Genomic DNA, 23082 nt, shown 5'->3' with positions numbered 1-23082 from the left:
TGTTGATATTACAAACAGCTGTTCCGTACCCAGACTATAACAAACTAAAGTAAGCGGAAACAGATGCCTGTGTCTGCCAAGCATGAGAACTGAATGGAAAGTTGGAAGCAAGAGATTTCGTATTATCTAATTTTGAAATCACAGTCCCATAAATCTGTATCTCATACTATTCATCACATTGCAGCTACCGTGCATTAAACTGTCAGATGAAGAGCTGATGCTCACTCTGCCATTTCTCATCTGTTAATTACGATAACACTATGAATCTACCCTGCAGATGAAAAAGTAAAGTAACCCGGTGATAATCCTATCATGGTTCCTGACAGGCCCAGATGAATTTGTTTATGGCAGACCAATCTTGAATATTTTCACATTTTTAGGACTTGTATGTCTAGTGCTATTTTTTTTCTCTCAGTTACGCATTTTTTGGCATAATTTTCACCCTCAGAGAAAGTCGCAGAAAATGTCTTGCAAGAACTATGAAACTGATCTGTGTCATGGCCATGAGACATTTGCTAGTTGAACCAGCCTCCCTCTTGTATCTTGCATGGCATTTATGTAAAGGAACAATTTTTACTCAGACTGACCAATTAAATGGATTTCATATATTATTAGTAACTTTTATGAAAATTGCACAGTTTTCTCAAAAATTACACTTACCACACAAGGGAAAACTTTCACTTTCACCTGCCTGTAGAGACAGATTTGCAAAGCCCTTGCGTTACCCTCGGGCTTACTTGAGATTTACTAATTATGCAAAACCACCTTGTGTGGCTCTGCATGGCTTAGTCAATCCAGAGTAGCTCAAGGTAGCACAAATCTAGCATTACTCTGCATTAGGAAGACTTTCCATTGGTGGAGCATGGGCATTCCCATGCATCCACCCATGGATTTTGGTGCATTCCCAAATTTAGAAAGACTTGTAAACCTGAGAATGCGTTAAAACCTTACACCTTCCCAACAGAGGTGTAACGAGTTTCTCCTCATTATTTCCTCTTTCCATTTTTGCTACATTCTGAAGCACATGCAGAAAGAGGAAAATGCGTCAACTGATTGATTTTGTGTAGGAAGATGTGCCTTCCTCCATCCACAAAAACAATGCTGTTTGTAACACAGGCACCCTTGCCCCATGGTGCAAGTGTGTCTGCATTGACTCTAGGCAGCACTCAGTGCGCCGGTGCAAGGAAAGAGCAGGAATGCGTCATATTGTAGTAGATATGGCATATTCCTGCTATCTCCCTATTAACCAGAGCAATGCAGCAGGTTGTTTTACTGCATTGCGTGACTTTTTCATAAACCTGGCCCTTAGTGTATCTGACTACACATGAAATTGGGGCTGCCTGAAACACAGTTATCATTCAGCATACTCTTTCCTACTCAGCCATGAGACAACACCTAGTCTAGTGGTTGGGTTTCAATCTTAGCTTATATGCTTAATGACTTAGGCTTAATCTTAGCTTATGTGCTTGGTGAAAGCGTTTTATTGCAAGTAAATCAATTTGTATTTCAATTGAGTGATTTCCTTATCTATCAGAATGTGAGTCCATAGAAACAAGCTACTATATGTTGGTCACTTGTAAAAAAAAGCCCACTTATTTAAACCCTCATACATCATGCTTCTCACTGTTGTTGAGAATGATATTAACTTTGCTCACCTGTGTTAATTCTTTGTCCGATATAGATTCATTTTTTGGCAACATGCTCTAACAGGGGCATGCAGAAGTCTCTCAGAAAGTAGATGATCCTTCCACTCTTTATGCTGTTCCATCCTTTATACTTATTTCCCATTTGTACTCTCATAAAATATAAAAATGTGTTGATCTTTTTCCATGCAATCACCTTTTACTCACCTGCAACTTAATAGCCAAACAACTTACCTCAATCAACATTTGTGCCCTAGGTTTGTAATCTAACCAATTGTAAAGAATAATTATTTGTTTTCTTCTTTACCACATACTACCAGCTGACATAACCTCATGCAGTATAACTACTGGCATAATTTAAAGTATTCCAGTAAACATGTTTACGCCCTGGGGCGTTCTTCTCCTTAGATTTACACTCATCATTCTGTTTCGCAGGATATTTGCCATCACCCTCTCAAGTCTTTTAATGTACTCTTTATTCTTCCAGTCCCCTCGATATATATTTTCCAAGGCAACCACATACTTCAAGACATTAAAGGTTCCTGGTCTAATCATATCCTACAAACTCACCACACAATCAGTGGCGGCTTCTTCTCTAAGGTGGAGGAGCTTTGCCCCTCTGCGCAAAAAAGGAAAAATAAAATGACAATAATGTATTGTTATTGGTATTTTATTTTTCCAATTGCATGCAATCAGTGGCCTATGTGGGGCTGGGCAGGGCTGGCTAGAGCAGGGGAGGAGTGGCTTGCACTCCCAAAGTGTGCATGAACTGTCTGGATGACTCTCCATGGCTTACCAAACAGTTCATGCGCACTTTGCATGATCCTACCAGGCTGCATTACACAGACTGGTCAGGAACATGCACAGGCTCCTGTTCCAGTCTCAGCGCCAATCCACAGCGCTCAGACCAATCAGAGGAGCCTGTGTGCCGGGTGCTAACTGCTAACGGCCGGGCAGCAGAAAAGAAGAGGATGCAGGGGAGGCGAGGAAGGTAAGTGTGTTTTTTTGTTTTGTTAATTAACCCCCACTGCACACCACCCCATCTGGTAGCGGCCTCTACTGCACACACTCCTCTTATTTTCCACTGTCATCAGTTTCCTATATGTACACAAATAGTCTGTAGTCCAAGAACATGGAAAACTGAACTGGATATACATTCATTGACAAGCAATGGAAAAGTCACATTTTCCATTGTTGCATTTCCACTGAGTTTCTAATCTATGTTGTACCCAAAGTCATCTTCTCATTTATAGTTCTCAGTGGGGATTGCTGAATTATTTTAGTTTGACAGGTGAGACACTTTAAATATCCAATGTCATTTTAATTGATTCCATGTCATTAAAAGAATTCTTATCATGGATAACATTGTATATCTTCTGGAACATTATTCACATGTGTATTTATTATTGGTAAATATGTTGGCATTACTCAGAAATCATCAAAGAAAATATATTTTTTTCCCTGTAATCAATCATGTGTTTCTCAGTAGTTGGCAACTGTATCAAATTGTTAGTTGTGTTTACTATTATGAGAGTTCTGCCCTTGGGGGAAGTCTGATATGTATGCTCACAAAGCACCATTACAATTGCAGACGACAGAGACAGCTAAACAACTGTTGTCTGCTCACATGCCACAAAGAGTGAAGTAGTGTGAAGCTATGTTGAATGACGTAAGACAAAGAGTGCTCTCCTACCAGCACAAGCATTACAGAGAATGTGCTATATTCACTCATGTATGCCTGCAAGCCTTTCACTTACTACCATTTTAGAAGTGAGTTACAAGTCATGCCTATTGATTGGCCAACAAGCCTTTAAAATACACACATAATTTATATATGCATTTAATTTTATGACTCTATACCCTTTGTATAACATTTTGCACTACTATGTACCAAACATGCACTATCCAGGAATGCTCATGTGTCTGAACTGTTTGCCTTAAAATTCTATAATTTTCTACCTTGTAGTTTATCAGAGAACGATTTAAGGATCCTCCAAAACATTAGCAATCCTTTCACCAGACACATGCCTAATACAATCCCCCTAGAAAGCACCAATACTCTGCCCATAGAAAGAATTGACCCCAGATCCATGTTCTTCTTTTCTGCATCACTTTGTGCAGATTGCTAAGGGCATAGCAAGCACATAAATTATAAATGTAAGTGAAGACAGGTCTACTCTATTCATAGATTTTCAATTTTCTCAACATTCACCAATTGTTTATGGCTTCCAGGCCAATATGCCAATCTTGGATTCCAAAGGACATTCCTGGAAACCCTCATCCAAAGCCAATTGGAAATCTGCCCTGAACAATATGTTTGGTTAAGATTAGAAGGAACAGTGCATTAGAACTGTATTGTTCCTTCATTCTCCACTAGAACATTTACTTTCCCTCTTGAGAAACCTCTTCTCCTTCACCCCCAGAACATTTGAGGTGATGTAGTTCCCTTTCCTACTACAAAAATGCACAGTACTTTTTGTTAATGTATAGTTTACCTCTACAAGTGTTTAAAAGGTGGCATCGTTTTGTGAATTTGAAACAATTCCACGTTTGTTTGAGATCCTAAGCAGATCAATGTCACCCTAGTCACGAGGTATTCCCAGTCTAATGTTTTAACATTCACCATTGATAGTTACCTAATATAAAAATGGCTTTCACTACTTTGGGTATTCTTTCCATTGCTCATATTTACAAATAATTATATAGGAACACATAGTATTATTGATCTCTTCTACAATGCCTATGTTTGTGTGCCCTTATAACCATCCTCTTTACATGCACTTTTAATCCTACTTTCTGCAACATTGATTTAATAAGAGTCATCTTGTGTACATACTAGATATATATATATTTCAAACACAACAATTCTGTTTTAATTTACAATTTTTACAGGGTGAAGACGGTTTCCCAGGATTTAAAGGAGATATGGGCATTAAAGGAGACAGGGTAAGTGAAACAAGCTGATATATTTTATATTTACCCGACCCAACTATTTGATTCAGGGTCCAAAATATAGCAGTACATACTCAACGATTTATGAAAGCATTGAACCAATGGTTGTAGTGAAAACTATGATATGTGCTGTCTGCTTATGTGTGGAAAGTATTTTTGCACCTTGGTGCACCCCTGATCTATCTCATAAACAGGCATTAAAGAGACCAGTCAATAGATTGGACCTTGATTTGTCAAGTTTAGATAAATTATGCATATTTTCACGTTTCAACGTTCATTTTCCTAAGGAATGTGGTTTACTGTCTGGGAATATATTTGACCTGTCATTCATAACCTTCATTTACATTGATATGTAGTATACGCAGAGTGTCACTTAGATACAGCTCGCTCATTGATGGTTACACTTGTATCAGAGCAACCGAAGAACACCAGTGCTTTCTGTAAATGGAATTCACAAACAAACTAGAACTGGTATTAGGAGGATGGATCACTTGATGCACATTTTCCAATTTAAGCCAAAATTCAATCTCGATATTGATGCCAGCTGCTGTGAATCTGGATGGTTACTAAATAGTAGCACACAATACTAAAGAGATAATGTCTCAATGGAGTCGATGATGTAGGCATGGGAGATGTCTTACAGACAATTTGGGCAGAGCTTATTCATCTGTTAGCAATCATCCATCTACAGAACAACTATTACTTCTAGGTTCATGTATTTTACTGAGAAATAACAGACTGGTGGACAAAATAAAGAGTTGCTACAGAAAGCTTTCTAGACTGAAATATTATATTGTATTATACTGGGCATGTATTGCCATTACCATTTTTTTAATTTTCTCTGGCAGTAATGCATAATAAATGTAGAACTAAGCTTATTATTTTAAAGATCATAACATATTACCCTAGAAGATACATGAACACTGACTGAAGACAGGTTAAGCTCCATACCGGCTCAATCATTTATAAGAATGAGTGCTCACAATCATAGATAAGATAAAATGCCAGGTCTAAGTTACACTGGAAATTCCAGAAGAGAGGTGGTGGTTACATCTAAGATCTGGACTGCACAAGCAAGAAAACTCTATTACTTAATGTTATCTTGTACATTGGGTATATCCTGAAAGTTACTTAACCTGAACTTGTCTTTGCCAGTCTGCATATTAAACAATCTTAGAAACGGTGCTTTGCCTGGCCTGTAACACCTTCTAAACATGAAACAAAATTATGAATGTAATTTATAGAACCATCAACAACAAACGCAGAGGCGAGCAGCTTAGGGCCTATGCTAACTTCATGGTATGAATAATAAGAGAAGAGTTTCGCCCGGAAGGAGCTTTGTAATGCATCTTCACATTTTCTCCTTATCTCCTGTACACCTTATTACAATAACACACAGAAGATGATGTCAGTTCTCAAACAAGTGATACAAAACTAAGCATAATTTAAATTGCAAGACCATAGTGGGCAATGCTAGGTCTAGCACAATAAAATGAGTGTTGTAGATGCTTAATATACGAGAGCAAGGAGCTCAAAATTATATTTCCAAATAAAAAGATCCATGTTTAAGCAAGAGTCCAACATAACAGAGGAATTTTATACCAGGTAACCGACCCCACCTGTTCTTCTTTATCTAGATCAGAGTATTTATGTAATACATTGAATCCCTTCAGGTATTTTAAGGTGCCATAGCCTGAAACTAAAAGGCAAGTATATTTTTATAAGATTCAGTTCTATAACTGGTGCAGAAAAATTATAATACACTAATTTTATACAGCTCGTATAGGGAGGAAAGCCTCAGTTATATGATGCTATCGGCCTACATATGAAATTATTTAGATGAAAAGGAAATAAGGTATTCATCTCAAGAATAACGTTAACTCTACCATTTTAGAACACTCTATGCATGTTCCATAAACAAAGACTCCTTACTGTACAAGTTAATACATTTTAGTTGTAGCTTGTAGGTACATAACAATGCCTGGTCAATTTCTAATTTCACATTTCAAGAAGATGAGTTCTATTCTTTGTTATTGTATGAAAGGTCAACGTTTTACTTTGTTTTGAGCGCATGAAGGCAATGTAAGGCTTGCACAATGAAGCATAAGAGGATCTACTAGCTTTGTCAAGTTAAGACATGACCCGTGCTTACTGAATATGTAGGTCTGTTTTATTTATGTGTCTGTTGTCTGAAATAAAGACATTACTATATTAAGTAACCTATCTTAATATACCCTGCTTGAAGAGTAGGTTTAGCTGATGTTGGTGATCACTGTTGTGTTTTTAAGGGTGAACTTGGAACACTTGGTCCACGAGGTGAAGATGGTCCTGAGGGCCCTAAAGGTAGAGCCGGCCCAACTGGAGATGCTGGTGGTCCAGGTCTTGCTGGGGAAAAGGTAAGTGATTTAAAATGATTTGATGCACGGTACCTTATTAATATACTGATTTACAAAAAAAACATGTTCAGCTAATGGGAGCACACTGAGAGATAATCTATTTATGTACTCCCATAAGTCACAAGATAGAAGTGCTTTCATTTTTTTGACACTGGCGTTGGCATTTAAGTACCACATAAAAAGTGACCATTGTCAGCATGCATTATCTGTTAATTTAGATGTGTTTCTGACGGTCCATCTAGCTGTGGTTTAGTCATTGATAATTTGGCAATTAAATTGAATTGGAACCAAATTTCTATCGGTATATTGAGACAGAAGAAAAAAAACACATTTTCCTGGTTTTGGAATACTAGAAACATGAGAATTCTACATGTCTCAAGATTGAGAGGAGATGATTGTGGGTGCAGCAAATGGTTTGGTGGATAATGTTGCCAAAACATCCATGTCAGTATTCCTATCTAGGGAATTGTCTTGGGAGAGTAATGGTAGGTCACTCATACATTTACATAATATAAAAGAACTAGGACAAGGAAAAAGGGTAACAAAATGAGTCAAATGCAGATGGAGGTTGATTTTAGTATTCACATCTAAGTAAAACAATAGAATTGGGGAAACTAAAAGCAAATTCAACTTCTCAAAGTGACTTGACATACAGGAAATTGCAAAAAAATAATGATGATAAAATTCAGAGGTCTAATACAAACCTTTTGAACTCTTGCAAACCCATAGTTAATATAATCCAATGCTGTCTCACTGAGTGCTTGGACAACTCAATAGAGTCTCTATATGGAGTATATCATTCACCTTCACCTCAGCCAATATAACTAACTATACTATCTTTAGATATCTCGGAGGCCATATTCAGCTCTTCCCCAATGGTCATGAAGGCCTCAAGAGTGCCTCAGCCTAGAGCCTCAATAATATTTTATCTAAGCATGCTCCCTGATTGCTCCCCGGGAGGCGGTCTATCGAAATGGGCTATTTAATTTGTAGATGTTTGCCTTCTCAGCTGACAGGGAGTTTTATAACAATTAATGTTGAAATGCAAGTAAGTTATTTTTAACTTTCCAGTACAGGTTTGGGCACAGAGGAGTAAAAATGAAAAAGCACTCTGAATATATAATTTCTGGAAATAAAATGGCTTCCATTTGGCCATGTCTGAGGTATAATTAATAGTACTAAAGGTGTAGTCTTGATTGACTGTTTTTTACAGACAACAAATTTTATTAGTGGGTCTGGACTGAGAATCTATACTTTGGGTGCCCCAGAACAAACACTTCAATTACAGGAGGTCTTGCTGTTTGCTCTTCGGTTATCCACCCATACAAGACCCTCACATTTGTCGGAAGGCCCTCGAGAATGGTTGCGAGAAGAAAGTCTCAGACTGCATCTTATTCTGTAGTGAGCAACATTCAGGTGTTGCCAGGCATCCATCTGTGAACATGGTGCCCAATACTGCTCCTGCAATACTCCTGTCAGTAGAAGTGCCCATGAGTCCTGAGAATGGCAGCACAATATATATGCAATTATTGGCTTTGAGCATGATTGTATTCTGCAAAGGACAGATTGTGCTACACCCAATAAAATTATGCACGATGGCCATTTAATGTAGTATGGTTCTATAATTGTTTCCATTATAGGAAGGTTTACTCTGCTCAGAAATTAAACATTGGAAATGATATTGCATATTTTTTTCCCCTGTGGTCCCATTAAATTGCGTTTCACAATTGTCTTTCTTTTTACTGACCTGCAGGGCAAACTAGGTGTTCCAGGATTGCCAGGATATCCAGGAAGACAAGGTCCAAAGGTACATTTCTTATCTCTTTTTGGAAATTTTTCTTGTTGACAATATTACGTGATTCAAAAAACAACCTCTCAATGAAATACACTTTCTCGGTACCAGAGGAATAGAAATAAACATCACATTGCTCATGTAGCTTGCAAAACAAAGAATTTTAGAGTACGTTTCCTCAATTGAAATTCTACCGAGAGCTAGGATGGAAATAATACATTTGCATTTCCACTGGGGCACATCACCATCTGACCTACACTTTCAAAGTGTTTTATATTGTTTAACCCACTCAAACAACTTTTGATTCCTTGGTGGGTATTTTACACTTGAGAACGCAGGAGCCCAATTACACTTAGCTTTCATCTGTTCCCAATGCCCAAGCTGACCGATTTCGCTCACCCCGAGCACAGACATGCTGAATTTCAATCCACTAAAGACAGCATGCCATGTTTGCCACACATCAGTGGAGCTTCTTCAAAAGGGCACATCAATAAAATTACAAAAATTGTGAATAATTTGAGCAAGTGTGTATCTTCTAAGAAGAAATGTAATGTCCCATTTGGATGAAGGAAAGCTAAGGCTTCCTTGGCCGTGCTATATTACCCAAGATCTTTGATCAAGTCACTAGTATTATATTGATCAACTAGCAGTAGCAAGAATGCCAGTGGTCACGAAATAGCTGGATTTCTAACTTTATGGAAACAAAATTGCAGCAAGTCTTCAAAGAGGTGAAGTTAAACTCAATGACCCTCATTATGTAAAGGAAGCACGTGTACCAGTGGGAGGTCAACTTGATTGTCAATTTCCTCAACCATAATGTCAAATATATAACTCTACTTTGTCATAGAGCCTGTGAGAAAATAGTCTATATCAGAGTACATCTTTCCTCAACTTCTCTTAAGCATCCACTGTACCAGCAAAGACAAAGCAAGAGTTTTTTTTTGCAGATTTATATAGCACATACTCGACCCGAAGGCATTGGAGCGCTTTACATGAGAGCCAGTTACGTTACACAAGGACGCATTCATTTTTTTTTGTAAGCACGGGCAGATTAAGTGATTTGCCCAGAATCACAGGGTGTGGAGTCGACCCAAGGCTCGAACCTTGGTTTCCCAGCTCCAAAGTCGGGAGTCTAGCCGTCAGACCACATCCTCTCCCCAAGAGTGTGTGGGAACCCATCTGACCACCTCTAAGAGATCAGACTCCCCAGAGAGCCGAAATCTATAAACCTGCCCCATCCCTGCTGAACAGGCACGTTTCATCCCTGTGCTCCAGTGGAAAACTTGTCACAAATTAAGTGTATGTCACTCAAATCTCCAATGAACTAAGCTGGCAACAAATACTTATGTAATCTGCACTTAATTCACATGTGCCACTTATCATGAAGATGTACTATACCTTCAGGTAAAACGTTTGGGGTTGATGGCAGAAATGTTATACATTGAATGACATTGAATTCGAAAATGTCTGAAATCATCTGTTTTAACTCAGTTAGGACAATAGCTGAAATAGGACACCCCATTTGAGGGCTACGACACTGTACAGTCAACTGCAAGTATCACTAGCAGTAACCACACCTCCACACGTGTGATAAGAGCGGGGAGGCCGTCGCCCACAAAACTCGTACTGCCCAGGGCGGACTGCCCCGCCTCTCCTGCTACGCCAATGGCATGCGCGCACACACACATACACATATTTAGTATGATCCTGCGATTTTCTGCACCTCATTCGTTAGTCTTCCCTCTAATTCTACTCAACCACTCGTTTTTCATTGCTAAACCAATGAAAAACAAACACAAGTGGAGAGAAGGGGCAACCTTCAGCAAGGTGGCAGTTGTTTATCTATCACCTTCTACTTATTGAACATTTGAGGTCTAGGTTTCTTTCCAAACTTGCCCACAAAACGTCTGGAGGCCATATCTAAACTGACCATCCCAGGTTTATAAAGCGAGTGTGTAAGCTGCACGCAACACACTCCTAAATTCCTCGCTTTAGGATGTTTTCATTTAGATAAACGCTTCATATGTTTGTGCCTTCTACTTGTTTCTCCAGATCAATTCTCCTCGGTAAATCTGTTTGCAACAGATGCACACACGTTAGGTAATGTTTCCATCCACCTGTATATGTTGAGGGACTCACATACATATGGAGGTTGCAAAGCAGAATTTAATGTATCCATCTGCTCGTAGAGCGCTACGGCCTGAAGCACTTTGTGAGCACTGATGAATTGTACAGGACTTGTCTGAGTCATGGTATGATAAATAAATGCGATTATGAGGGGGAGTTTCAGCTGTCTCGGCTTCTGTTTACTAGCTTATAAGCAAAATGACATTGAATAGATATGACAGCCATGGTCTGTCTGCCTCGTCAATCATCATACACTGCAGAGGCAAGGCCAGGATGAGAGGCCACACATAGTCCAGACTGAATATAAAATTGTGTTCAATGAAAAGGATTTCAGAGTTTCATTCCAAATGCGCAGACCCATAGTGTAAGCGCGAGAGATCTTATTAAAATGTGAAATGGATGAATAATACCATTGACATATTCTATTCACAAAGCCCTGAATTAGGAAGTCACAGGTGTACTCTCTTGCGTTTCCTCTTACCTTTGAGTAGATGTGTGACCTTCCGGGCATCTGCAAAGAATTGCAGGGGCAAAATTAGGGAAACTCTGCACTAGAGAAAATACGATTGCAAAATCATTGTGTACTGCTTTGTGGAACAAAATTGTGCAAATTACTTTAACCACAGTAACGTTTTTCTTTGAGTGCAAAAATGAAAGAAAAAAAAAAGATTGTGTAACAAGATGCAGAACTCACTTGTATTTATTTATAAATCGATGTCTGTGTGTCATAATTATTTTAATGCACAATCCATAGTCCGCAAAAGATACTTTGTTTTTAGTGAAATAATTTATTTTCTTAATTAAAAATAGTGTGTCAAATATAACCCCATCTTTCACATTTGAAAGTGGATAACACGTATTTCTACGCTTCTTAGTATGAGAACAAATGCAAAAAAGTCAATATCAGTTTAGGTCTTGTTTGCCTTGGTGCAGATAGCTGGACCTTGCTCTTGTTCATATCACACAGTCACCGACCATGGTGCAAATGGTTTTGTCATGGGGTGGTTGCACCAGTCAGGCACTATATAATACAGCTCGGGAGTGTTCCTACAAATCCACCAAAGTCGGATATTCATGAATAATCCCGATTCATAAAAGTTCACTTTGGTTTAAAACCCATTTGTCTAATTAGTGTGGAAAGGTGCATTTTCCCACGTGACATTTCTAAGTAATTATTGCTAATGGGAACTATGTTTTTTTTAAAGATATAAATCCATTGATGTAAGATGGATTTGTTCCCATCGCTTATTTTGTACGGTTAAAAGCAGGTGGGGGGTACTCCCCCCTATTCCTGCTCGACCAAAACTTATTTTTATACCTTGAGCCTTTCACTCAGCGCAACAGAATGAAAGGTGGAAAAAATTGAAAAAAATATGCGAAAGATAGGAAAATTGTGAAAATGCGAGAAAACAGGGGTGTACATACATGCAACAGTAACATACATAGAAAGGAAGAGGCTAGTGGAGGAAAGAGGCATGCCGTGTCATCAAGAATAAGCTGCCTTAGAATTCCCTCTGGGGTCCTAAGAAACAACATTGGTCCACAGCACGTTTTTTTCTCTTTAATTTTTTTTATGTTCTTTTTGTTCCTGTCCTTTTTTCAGCCTGAAAAGACGACTCTTACCTTTGACGTGTATGTTTCTAAGATGTACAACTACCTGAAAAATGTTTGTGACTACACGTTTGTGGGGTACTCATTGCTTTTGGCAGAGCTACCTTTCCACTAGTTTACCTCACTCCTCCTTGCCCCTGTCCTAAATATATGACATTTGAAAATGTTACATGCAGGTTCATTTCTCTATATATTAAGTTCACTTTACAGTCGTAAAATCAGAGGAATCAGTAGAATTCACTAGCGTAAATTTGCTGCTCAGAAGTCACAGAAGTAGTTTGTGATTCTGTCGCACAGTGGCTTGCTACAATCATGAGCAAGAAGGCATTTTTGTCACCAGCACATAGTAGTAAGGATGCAGCCCCCTTGCAGCATGGATGTAGATCTTGCAATGATATGGTGAGCTTATCTCACACTGACGTATAGCTATAGCATTAAAAGCCTCATTTATTCTTTGTGCTCTTGGGGCAGAACCAGTGCTTAATTTGAGCCGGTGTTTAAAGGTGAGATCCGGAGGCACTCATTTTTGGGGACCACCACTTAACTTTTCCTTATCAGATTTTACCAAGAGCAAGAGCGCAAAAAGCACACGAGGCGGAAGAGACACGCTGAAAAGGTGACAAAGAAAGCAAGGGTGAAAAAGAGCCTGCAATAGTGAGATGTAGGGACACGGAGTGTCTGGTGGTGGATGAAGGAGGCAAGATGTGGAATCAGGGCTATGCTGCCTTCGCATTCAACCTATTGCCTTTCAAAAGTTCTGTCCACAGGCTTTTGAGCTGAACTTTAGGCTGCATCACTTATTCTTTTACAGATTAAGCCCTGGGAAGAACCCCTTGAGAGGTTCTGCCTCATACATCAGACTCAAACAAAAACATTACTGTGATGTGCTAAGGTATTCACCTACCTCGGTTTGTTCACTGTCATTGAACAAAGTCAAGGGCTGGCTTCCTGCCTCCATTTTCTCTAAGGTCATCACATGTCAGGGTTCTATGAAAAAAAAGCCGTGAAACAAATTCATCAGGATAGTGGTCTGAAAGGTCACAGTGCAGAAGGAGACCGTGGGTGGTCTGTAGAATAAACCAAGCATCGGGCATTCTTCATTGGGTGCAGTATTCTGTTTCCACGTGTCCAAGACAGAGCCTTAATGCACGCTGCGGCTTCATGATAGAAGCTTTTGTCTGAGAGGAAACAGAGATAGTGTCTCACTAAAGAAGCGAAAATATAAAAAATACACTGTTACACCAGGACTATTATACCATTACAAAGAATGTTGGCATACTGCAATTTACGCATAAGATGAGATCCGCATTGACACACCGTCTGATACCAGCTGTCATTTCATTTAATGGTTCAATCTATATGGAAGTTTGAGCTGTGCTGTTTATTGCTCAGAGATAAAATAACATTCTCCAATGTGTCTTATTCTATCGCTGTTTTTAATGCACTCCGGATTTGAAGCTTTATGGTAAGCTATTTTCTTTAATTTTCCCCAGGCCCGCAAAACAATATTAAAGACTATTTGCTCTGACCTGGATAGAGCACGCGCCGCCTCATCAATATGCTAATCTTTGTCAGACGCATGTGACTTTTTGAATAACTTAAGGGCTTGCATTTCACAATTTGTTTCCCTCTCCTTTTCCCTCCAGGGTTCCACCGGTTTCCCAGGATTCCCAGGTGCCAACGGAGAGAAAGGTGCTCGGGTACGACTCGCTGCGTTCCACGAAATCTCTTATTATTATTGAAATGTTAACGAGTTGCATTGCCATGTCCTGCCCTTCAAGGTCCGCCAGAGGCCTTTCATTATCTGCCTTTGATAATGGAAAATGAGTTACGCACAAAATGAAAAACTCAATTTTATCAAATGCAAAGACGAGACCTGACTTTCTTCTGCTTTGTTTATACCACGCAGGTGGTGAAAATGTAATATGCATGGCTTCTATTCATTCTGTAAATGAGTTGTAGAGCCAGGAAAGGTCACTGCACCGCTATGTGGCACAAGTGAATGCGATTGGTGGACAGAGCTAATGCACACATGGTTGTAAAAACATGCAAGTGTCTTATACTATGTTTGAGCGTGACTGTGTGTGTTCGTTTAGTTAAATGGTATTCCAGACTTATTACAGGCAAGGCATGCAATTGAACTGAGTGGATGTAATGTAGGCTAATATGTTATATGCGCTGAGCGGAAATCGTCAAACATTCATGCCCCACTGTGTGCTTCCATACTCTATTTTGGGTGAGGCAAGGGAAGGGAGAAAGAGAGTGGGATTTTATTAGTATTCTCTAGAAAGAGAAGGTGGGGAGAAAAGATAGACTATTTTGTTAAAAAAGACGAAAAAAATGTTCTCCTTGATACACATCCTGGCGTTTAACCCCTTGCATGCTCTTGACAGAACCACTCCGTCATGAGCCACGGGCGCCGTGTGCTCATGACGGAGTGGTTCCGTCATGCTGCGGCCGTCCATCACCACCCCTTTTTGTACCGCGGCCGTTGGCGGCCGCTCCGCCCACGCGGCGCTGTTTCCCCGCCTGTGCGGGCGATCAGCGCAAGTGGGTGGAGTCATGACGGAACCACGCCGTCATGAGCACAGCTCACCCGTGACTCATGACGGCGTGGTTCCGTCATGAGCATGGCGGCGCCGCGCTGACCCCAAACCCCCCAGCGCTGCGGCGGAATTCGCGCCGCAGCGAAGGGGTTAAAAATTAAAACGGTGATAGAGACCCTCTACGACGAATTTTTAGATATACTCAGATCCAAATTTGGAAAATTTATAAAGAGTCCAGTGATAGACTTCAAGAAACGCAGGCACTCAATGAGTAGATTATTATGTTGTAGAACATAACAGACTGGAACAAATTGCTCTCACAGAGTCATCATTTACACCCTACCACCTATCCGCCGTCTGGATTCAATGCCTCAGTGGAAGATACCGCCACACAGAGAGGCCCTGTGTTTCTTCATTCTGGTCCCCTTATGCTGCACAGAGCCTGTGGACTCTGCAGGGGACTGGAGAGTCACCTGTCTGTTGACACACTGCTGTCAGGTATGATATGGCCTGGAAGTACAGACACTCAGGGGCAGACCTATTACACTGCTGCAAAGTCACACACATTGATCTGAAGCTTTGCAAAGTCTTGATAAAGTAGTAACCTTCCTGCATTAAACGACTTAATCTGCGCTAGGAAGTTGACCTGAAAGTAGCGTAAGTGGCGCTTTATGCTAAGATCTGCCAACTTGCATCAACGGGGCGGTTCATGGATGGTACTTAGGTGAGCCAGTTCTACCACACAAGGATTCTGGCTCAAAGCCATGGGGCTTATTTACAAGCCCCTTGTGCCGCCGGTACGTCACGTTGAATGATACATGGGCGGCACAGTTACAAGGACACGTAAAGCTACCCTGTGTGGCTTTACGTGTGCTTGTAAATATCGCCCCTTCCAACTCAACACTTTGTGTGTAAGGGGCGTGACATGGTTGTTGCTGTGGGTGTTCCCATGCAACGCCCATGTATTATCATGCATTGCCAGATTTATGAGAAATCGTAAACCTGAAAATGCGTCAGAATGCTATGCCACCCCAAGGGTAGCGAGGCGCAATGAGGAGAAAGGTTTACATTTCTGCTAGTTTCTTTCCTCTTCAATGTGTGCTGCATTCTACAGCACGCATGTAAAGAGAAATTCACCTAAATTGATTGTTTTTTGTGCAGGAAGGTGTCCCTCCTGCACAAAAACAATCTACCCATGACGCTGCCACCTGGCAGCCAATTGTGAGCTAGCGCAGGGGAAAGCACAGGGATGCGACATACTGTTGTAAATATGTCACATCCCTGTGCTTTGTAAGTGACTCAGTGTGGCGCAGCCAAATGGCGTGCGGCCCTCACTGTGTCACTTTCATTGTAAATATGGCCCCAGCTCTTTAAGTATCTTCAGGCTTTACATAAATAACAGTGCTCCTTGAGACAGGTGTCAAGTAGGAGAAATGTATTTATTTCTTCTAATATTTCAGATGTGTCACGTGCACTGCACACATCGAAGGGTGAAATGTTTTAACATTTCTCTAAACGGTTTCACAACGGAAGATTACCCTTGTAGTTCAAAACCTATGCCAGACTCCATGCACACACCCTTGGACCATGGTGTAAAGGTGTATGAATGGCACTAGGCAATCTGTGCATCAGCACAAGGCAAGAGGTCCGCAGTAGGCCATATACTAAATACGGCTCTGCACTGCTATCTCCCACTAGGGCAGCGCATCACAACTACTTTGATAGCTACCTTGCATTGGGTTATTTTTTTTATTAAACCTATCACTCAGTTTGGGATTTTCATTGAGTCCCGTTCACCTCTACACCTCTGAAGAGTAGTGCCAATTGGCATAAAAAGTATATAAAGAGCCCTAATGAAATAAAATCTGAAAACATATTATCAATGAGAATAATACCATATATGAGCAGGAAACACACCATAGAGTTCTCAGTTAAAAATGATGATTATATGCCACTCTGGGCTTTATATCATCCAGATTGTGTCTGCTTTCCATTACAGACTCATATGTTCTTCCATAACTCACATGAGAAGTCATGGTAAGACATTGACCATCAACAAGGAGGTAGAAACAGACCTGAGACCAATGAGAGGCCATGAGCAAGGCAAGCAGTGGTTTGTTCTTAAGCAGAACTGATAAAGTCTTCATTAACCAATGTGAAACCACACTGCTGAGGCACAACATTCACTCTTTCCCAGTGACTTTTACGACTTCCTCCAGCTTATGAGCAGTCACCATTGCTTAAAGGAAGAGGCAATTTTGGAAAACAGGTCGGAAATGCTTTACTTGTGCTGTCCTAGGCCATCATTGACGGATGCGTTAAACTAACTCATGCATCAAAGGCCTTTGGACTAAATGCTGGTAAGGAATGTACTGCATTGATTGAGAAAATGAATGCTGAATAACTTAAATTAATTTCTGTAATGTTTTGAAAAGGTATTAGTAATATCAACTTCTCCTAAAACGTTTCCATACAGCAACTTAAATCCGGCACGCTATTTTTCTTTAAAAAATAAATAAACACTTCTCTCCTGAGCATGAGACCGGGAGAGAGCTAACCAAGTCAGACAGCGAGACATGGTGCCTCAAGCAGCCTTCTGGTCTCCTTGTCTCCCGTTTCCTCTTTTCATGCTCGCTTGCCCTTTTTCCCCTCGAACCAAGCTGCCAAGCTGTATTCCATTCCGAGGCAACATTTGCGAATCTAGATGTTTATTACTCCGGAAATCCAGCCATGCCCTCCTCATGGGTGGCTGCCTTGTGGCAACAAACAGCAACTGTTGTGCAGAACTAGCCTAAAAAAGACTAAAACGCCACCGAGTAGGAAAAAAGCATCTTGTGGAAGCTTGCTCATCATCTTGTATGCATGACTTGCACATGCGTGAACAATTTCTAGACAATGGATATGAAGACGTTTTCCTTTTTAAGGAATTAAATTCCCACAACCGCGCTCATACAGACACGCATGCGCCCACATGAAGCACTCACCCACATGCACGCTTTTACATATAAAAGCCCGCTCCCCATGTACCCTCACTACCCTCACACACACATACACACACACTATTCCAGCACCTTTTCGACACAAAGTGAACCTTTGTGGTTGAGGGAACGCTAGCTTCAATGCCTCTTTTAGCTGCACACATTCGTCAAGGGCAGTTCTAAGCTCTTCTCGTTTCATGGTCACCGCAGCACACAGGGACAAGCCCAACCAGCAGTGCAGAGGAGGCCTGGCCGTGCAGGGCGCAGGGCGAGCCAGGTCCCACATGTACCCTCACTACCTTCACACACACACATACACACACACTATTCCAGCACCTTTTCGACACAATGTGAACCTTTGTGGTTGAGGGAACTCTAGCTCCAATGCCTTTTAGCTGCACACATTTGTCAAGGGCAGTTCTAAGCTCTTCTCGTTTCATGGTCACCGCAGCACACAGGGGCACGTCCAACCAGCAGTGCAGAGGAGGCCTGGCCGTGCAGGGCGCAGGGCGAGCCAGGTCCCACATGTACCCTCACTACCTTCACACACACACATACACACACACTATTCCAGCACCTTTTCGACACAAAGTGAACCTTTGTGGTTGAGGGAACTCTAGCTACAATGCCTTTTAGCTGCACACATTCGTCAAGGGCAGTTCTAAGCTCTTCTCTTTGCATGGTCACCGCAGCACACAGGGACAAGCCCAACCAGCAGTGCAGAGGAGGCCTGGCCGTGCAGGGCGCAGGGCGAGCCAGGTCCCACATGTACCCTCACTACCTTCACACACACACATACACACACACTATTCCAGCACCTTTTCGACACAAAGTGAACCTTTGTGGTTGAGGGAACTCTAGCTACAATGCCTTTTAGCTGCACACATTCGTCAAGGGCAGTTCTAAGCTCTTCTCGTTTCATGGTCACCGCAGCACACAGGGACAAGCCCAACCAGCAGTGCAGAGGAGGCCTGGCCGTGCAGGGCGCAGGGCGAGCCAGGTCCCACACGTCTTGCTTGGAGTTCTGCAGCGCGTTGTTTGGTGACATTGGAGCGCGCTGTCAAGGCAGATCAGGGAAGCAGCGGCCTCCTCGAGCTGGTTAGAGGACAAGTGCCCAGAGCATTCTTTTCCGAGTAACATGCTCATGGGGGGTTTGCTAAAGTTGCATTTCGACGGCAGGGAGGAGGTCTGCTTGAAAGACTCGAGCGCGCTTCTGATGTGCAGGCTTAAGTGAATGCATGCTGACTCGCCTGTCATTCTGCCAAAGGGCTTAGACAACTTAATTTGGCTAAGATTAACATCTAAGATTGCTCTTAAAATGTCTGTGGGATCATAAGTACTACACTATTGTAATATCTTACCATATTTTTATATTCACATTTAAATATAGATTGATGTCATGTGAATATGTTATAAAATGTCTTTGGTATATGAATTATCCTGATATTTGTGGTACTGCTCTATTGCTAGAAACCTATCTATAGCCCATGCTGCAATGTGTATATGCAATTCATTGCTGCCCGCCCCACTGCATTTATGCGACCCGTGTCTCTGTTGACAGAAGCCTCATGAGCATTAATCTTGAAAATAAAATTGTGAACCCTTCAGGCTAGCGAAGCACTTGAACGTCTCCGCAAATGATTAATATTGTGTTATTTATTTTTCTGTGTCACTAAGTTTACTATTATATGTTCTTCCATAGGGTGTTGCTGGCAAACCAGGCCCAAGGGGACAACGAGGTCCAACGGTGGGTAACATTTTCTTTTGTGCTTGCTTTTCAGTTGCTGATCTGCCCTCCTCAATGCCCTTCAAAGGGCACGGGAGCAGGGCAGTGCCATTAGACTGATATTTAGTGGGTGTTTTCAATAGCTGATTTATTGAAGATATAATATACTAACACTAGTGGTGCAGGGTTAAAACAATGACAGCTGCCGTCTCCTTTTATCAGCCCACATGAGTTCTAGCCACCTGAAGGGGGGTCAGTTCAAGGTCATTCATGCAATGGTCCAAGGTCATTGGCGAAATGTGTACTTTAATGCAGTGCCTAATACTGTATTACAAAAGCTAAATGAGCATGATAAGCTAGAGGTTCTTTTTTAACAATGTATCTTTCGTGAACAAAGAACAGCCTTTGACTTGGACAGATAGTATTCTGTTTGAAAAGCCGAGAATGCTCACATAAAGTAATCCATCTTCTATCAGGCAAGTTGAAAAACAGGCCAAGTGTCCTATTCATTCGCCCCCAGAGTAGTCTCTACATGGGATCTCAGTGAAGGGGCCTGTTGCAAACAATGTCAGAAGTCCCCAGGTCATGACACCCCAGATGAGCTCTTCCTGTCTCTCACTGACACATGTCCGAAATTTAGAATAGAAAATGTTATTGGTAAAAGCCCTCCCATCAGGCTCATAACACCAAAGGACTGCAGAGGGAGGGATTGTAGTATATTTGCAAGGGGCAAACCCTCGCCTGTTAGCATTCACAGGGTGGTGCTGAGTGTTGCTATTTTCTGGACGGCTGAACCTTCTGGTAGATGACACGACACTGATTTGCTCGACATTGTGTAACAGGTCTTAGCTAACGCTTAACGACAATGAGTAAGGAAGCCCACATTTCTGATATTCATTAATACATTGGATTACTTGTTTACGATCCACAGCTAAAGTGCAGATGTAACCAACTGCTTTGTCTCACCTACAGGGTCCACGTGGTTCTAGAGGTCCAAGAGGTCCAACCGGAAAACCAGGCCCTAAGGTAAATATTATGGAGTTATACACACTCGCGATAGTGATCGAACTCACATGACAGCATATTATGATTCAATTAATCATACTGGTCAGAGTGCATAGACCTCACCATCCTTTTGTCTGTTTATCATTGTTTAGGGTACTGCGGGCAACGATGGTCCTCCTGGCCCGCCTGGTGAAAGTGTGAGTAACTAAAAGTGCATGTCTTTTAAAAGCTGTTAGAATTGATTTCAGTATGCGTTTTTATCACTGTAGATAATCATACCCCATTCAAGCCTGCCCTGGGGTAAATGCCATGAAATAAATGCTTCATACCTGTGTGATTTGAATGAGATTTTAACTTAAGCACACTGTCATTTTGCATTTTAATAGTTAAAATCCTGAGCCTGTACTCCAAGTGTGATGTAATACATATTTGTCTATGTTAATTTATGACTTCTCTTCACTATACCGTATGAAAGACACTGCCCTAATATTATATTTTGATGTGCACACCCACTTTTCTTTAGTTTGGATTGGCTTCCAACACTTGAATAATTAATGGACACTTCCTAAAAGAGCAACAATTTTTATTGTTGTTAATTATTATTGAGAATTTCCTTTACTTGTCAAATATGTTGCAAGAGATTTAGGGGTCTTTTCACAAACTGCATTTTTGAGTACATTTAGTAGCATTGCCATATTAGTACTTATATTCTTAACATGATATTCACCAACCTACTTCTTGAGGTCTATGTCTCCTCCTCTCCTTTCTTTTATGTGCGAAGATCTCTACCTCAATTGCAGAGGTCTCCGCACATTTAGGTCTATGTTTTAATAGTAAATGTGGGAGCACAAGGGTGGCTTGACAATGGGAATATTTTCCACAATGGCAGGATTTTAGGGTTGAATAAGTAGGGATTTAGGAAGGGTTAAGAAGAGAGAGGGGATAGGACCCACCCACAAAAACCTAAGCCCATTACTATTCACAAACATCACTTCTATAGTTACTATTAACAACAAGCATTGGCAAAGCCAATAGATCTCATCTATGCAAGAGCAACTGTTGGCTTTGCTAATTTGATTTATCCTTGTTGTACACCAGTGTGGCTGCTGTTCAGCATGGCTAAAAGTTAGTGGCATAGAGGAAAGTGTTGTTGAGTGGAGTGGCATACAGTTGAGTAGAATGTGGTAGAGTCAAGAAGGTTGTCGTGGAGTGTCATAGAGTTGGGACTCACAAAGTGAAGTATCATGGAGTAGAGTGGAGTGGAGAAGAGTGGAGTAGAGTGGATTAGAGTGGGGTGTAGTGATGTGTAGTGTTGTAAAGTGGAGAGGCATAAAGTAGAGGCATAGAGTGGAGTAGGGTGTCATAGATTGAAGTGACATAAATTGGAGTAGAGTGGGATGGTATTGAGTGGAGTGGTATAGAGTGAAGTGGTGGAGCAGTGTGTCGTAGAGTAGAGTGCAGTGGACGGGCATAGAGTGTGGAGTAAAGTGGCATGGAGTGGTGTAGAGGGAGTTGTGTAGGGTGGAGTAGTGTCATAAAGAGGAGTGACATAGATTTGAGTAGAGTGTCATAGAGTGGAGGAGTGGAGAGTGGAGGGGAATAGAGAGGAATAGAGAGTTGTAAAGTGAAGTGGCATACAGCTTATTAGAGTTTTGTAGAGTAGAGTGTCATGGAGTGATGTAGAGGGAGTTGCGTAGAGTGGTGTAACGTCGCAAAGAGGAGTGGCATAGTGTGGGGTAGAGTGACATAGAGTGGAGGGGCATATAGTGCAAGGGAAAGGAGTGGAATAGAGTGTCGTAAAGTGGAGAGACATACAGTGGATTAGAGTGTAGTAGAGTAGAGGCTTGTAGTGTGGAGTGGCATAGAATGGAGCAGAGAACAGTGTTGTATCGTAGAGTGTCATAGAGTGTAGTGGTGTGTAGTGTAGTGAAGTGTCATAGAGTAGAATGTAGTGTTGTAGAGTGGAGTGGCATTAAGTGGAGTAGAGTGGAGTGGTTCAGTGTAGAGTAGAGTAAAGTGTTGTAGAGTGGAGTCAAGCATAAAAGAGTGGAGTAGAGGGGTGTAGAATGGGGTATAGTGGTGTAGAGTGGGTTAGAGTGGCATACAGTATTGTAGAGTGGCATAGAGTGGAGTGACAGAGAGTGTCATAGAGTGCAGGGGTGTACAGTGGCCTTGAGTGGAGTAAAGTGTAATAGAGTGGAGTGGTGCAGAGTAGAGTAAGCATGGTGTGGTAGTACTATCCCATTATAGACAACACATTACCAATTGAAATGTCCATTCCATTTGCACAAACATACCGTTTTATT

The 23082-nt window shown here is 41.3% G+C and overlaps 1 protein-coding gene across 6 annotated transcripts in view; it reads left to right on the top strand.

Moving 5' to 3' along the window:
- COL11A1 (collagen type XI alpha 1 chain) overlaps nt 1-23082 on the top strand; it is a 407114-nt gene that overhangs the window by 249315 nt on the left and 134717 nt on the right. For all 6 annotated transcript variants that reach the window (XM_085601921.1, XM_085601919.1, XM_085601916.1 and 3 more), the window contains 7 exons: nt 4536-4589; nt 6884-6991; nt 8745-8798; nt 14168-14221; nt 19748-19792; nt 20744-20797; nt 20929-20973. In XM_085601921.1, coding sequence (XP_085458047.1) covers nt 4536-4589; nt 6884-6991; nt 8745-8798; nt 14168-14221; nt 19748-19792; nt 20744-20797; nt 20929-20973 — 414 coding nt within the window. The remainder of the gene's footprint in view (nt 1-4535; nt 4590-6883; nt 6992-8744; nt 8799-14167; nt 14222-19747; nt 19793-20743; nt 20798-20928; nt 20974-23082) is intronic.

The sequence above is a fragment of the Triturus cristatus genome, chromosome 4_2, assembly GCF_964204655.1.
Source record: "Triturus cristatus chromosome 4_2, aTriCri1.1, whole genome shotgun sequence".
NCBI classification, from domain to species: Eukaryota; Metazoa; Chordata; class Amphibia; order Caudata; family Salamandridae; genus Triturus; species Triturus cristatus.
Note: the sequence above shows the minus strand (reverse complement) of the source record. Positions and strands in the feature narration are given on the sequence as shown.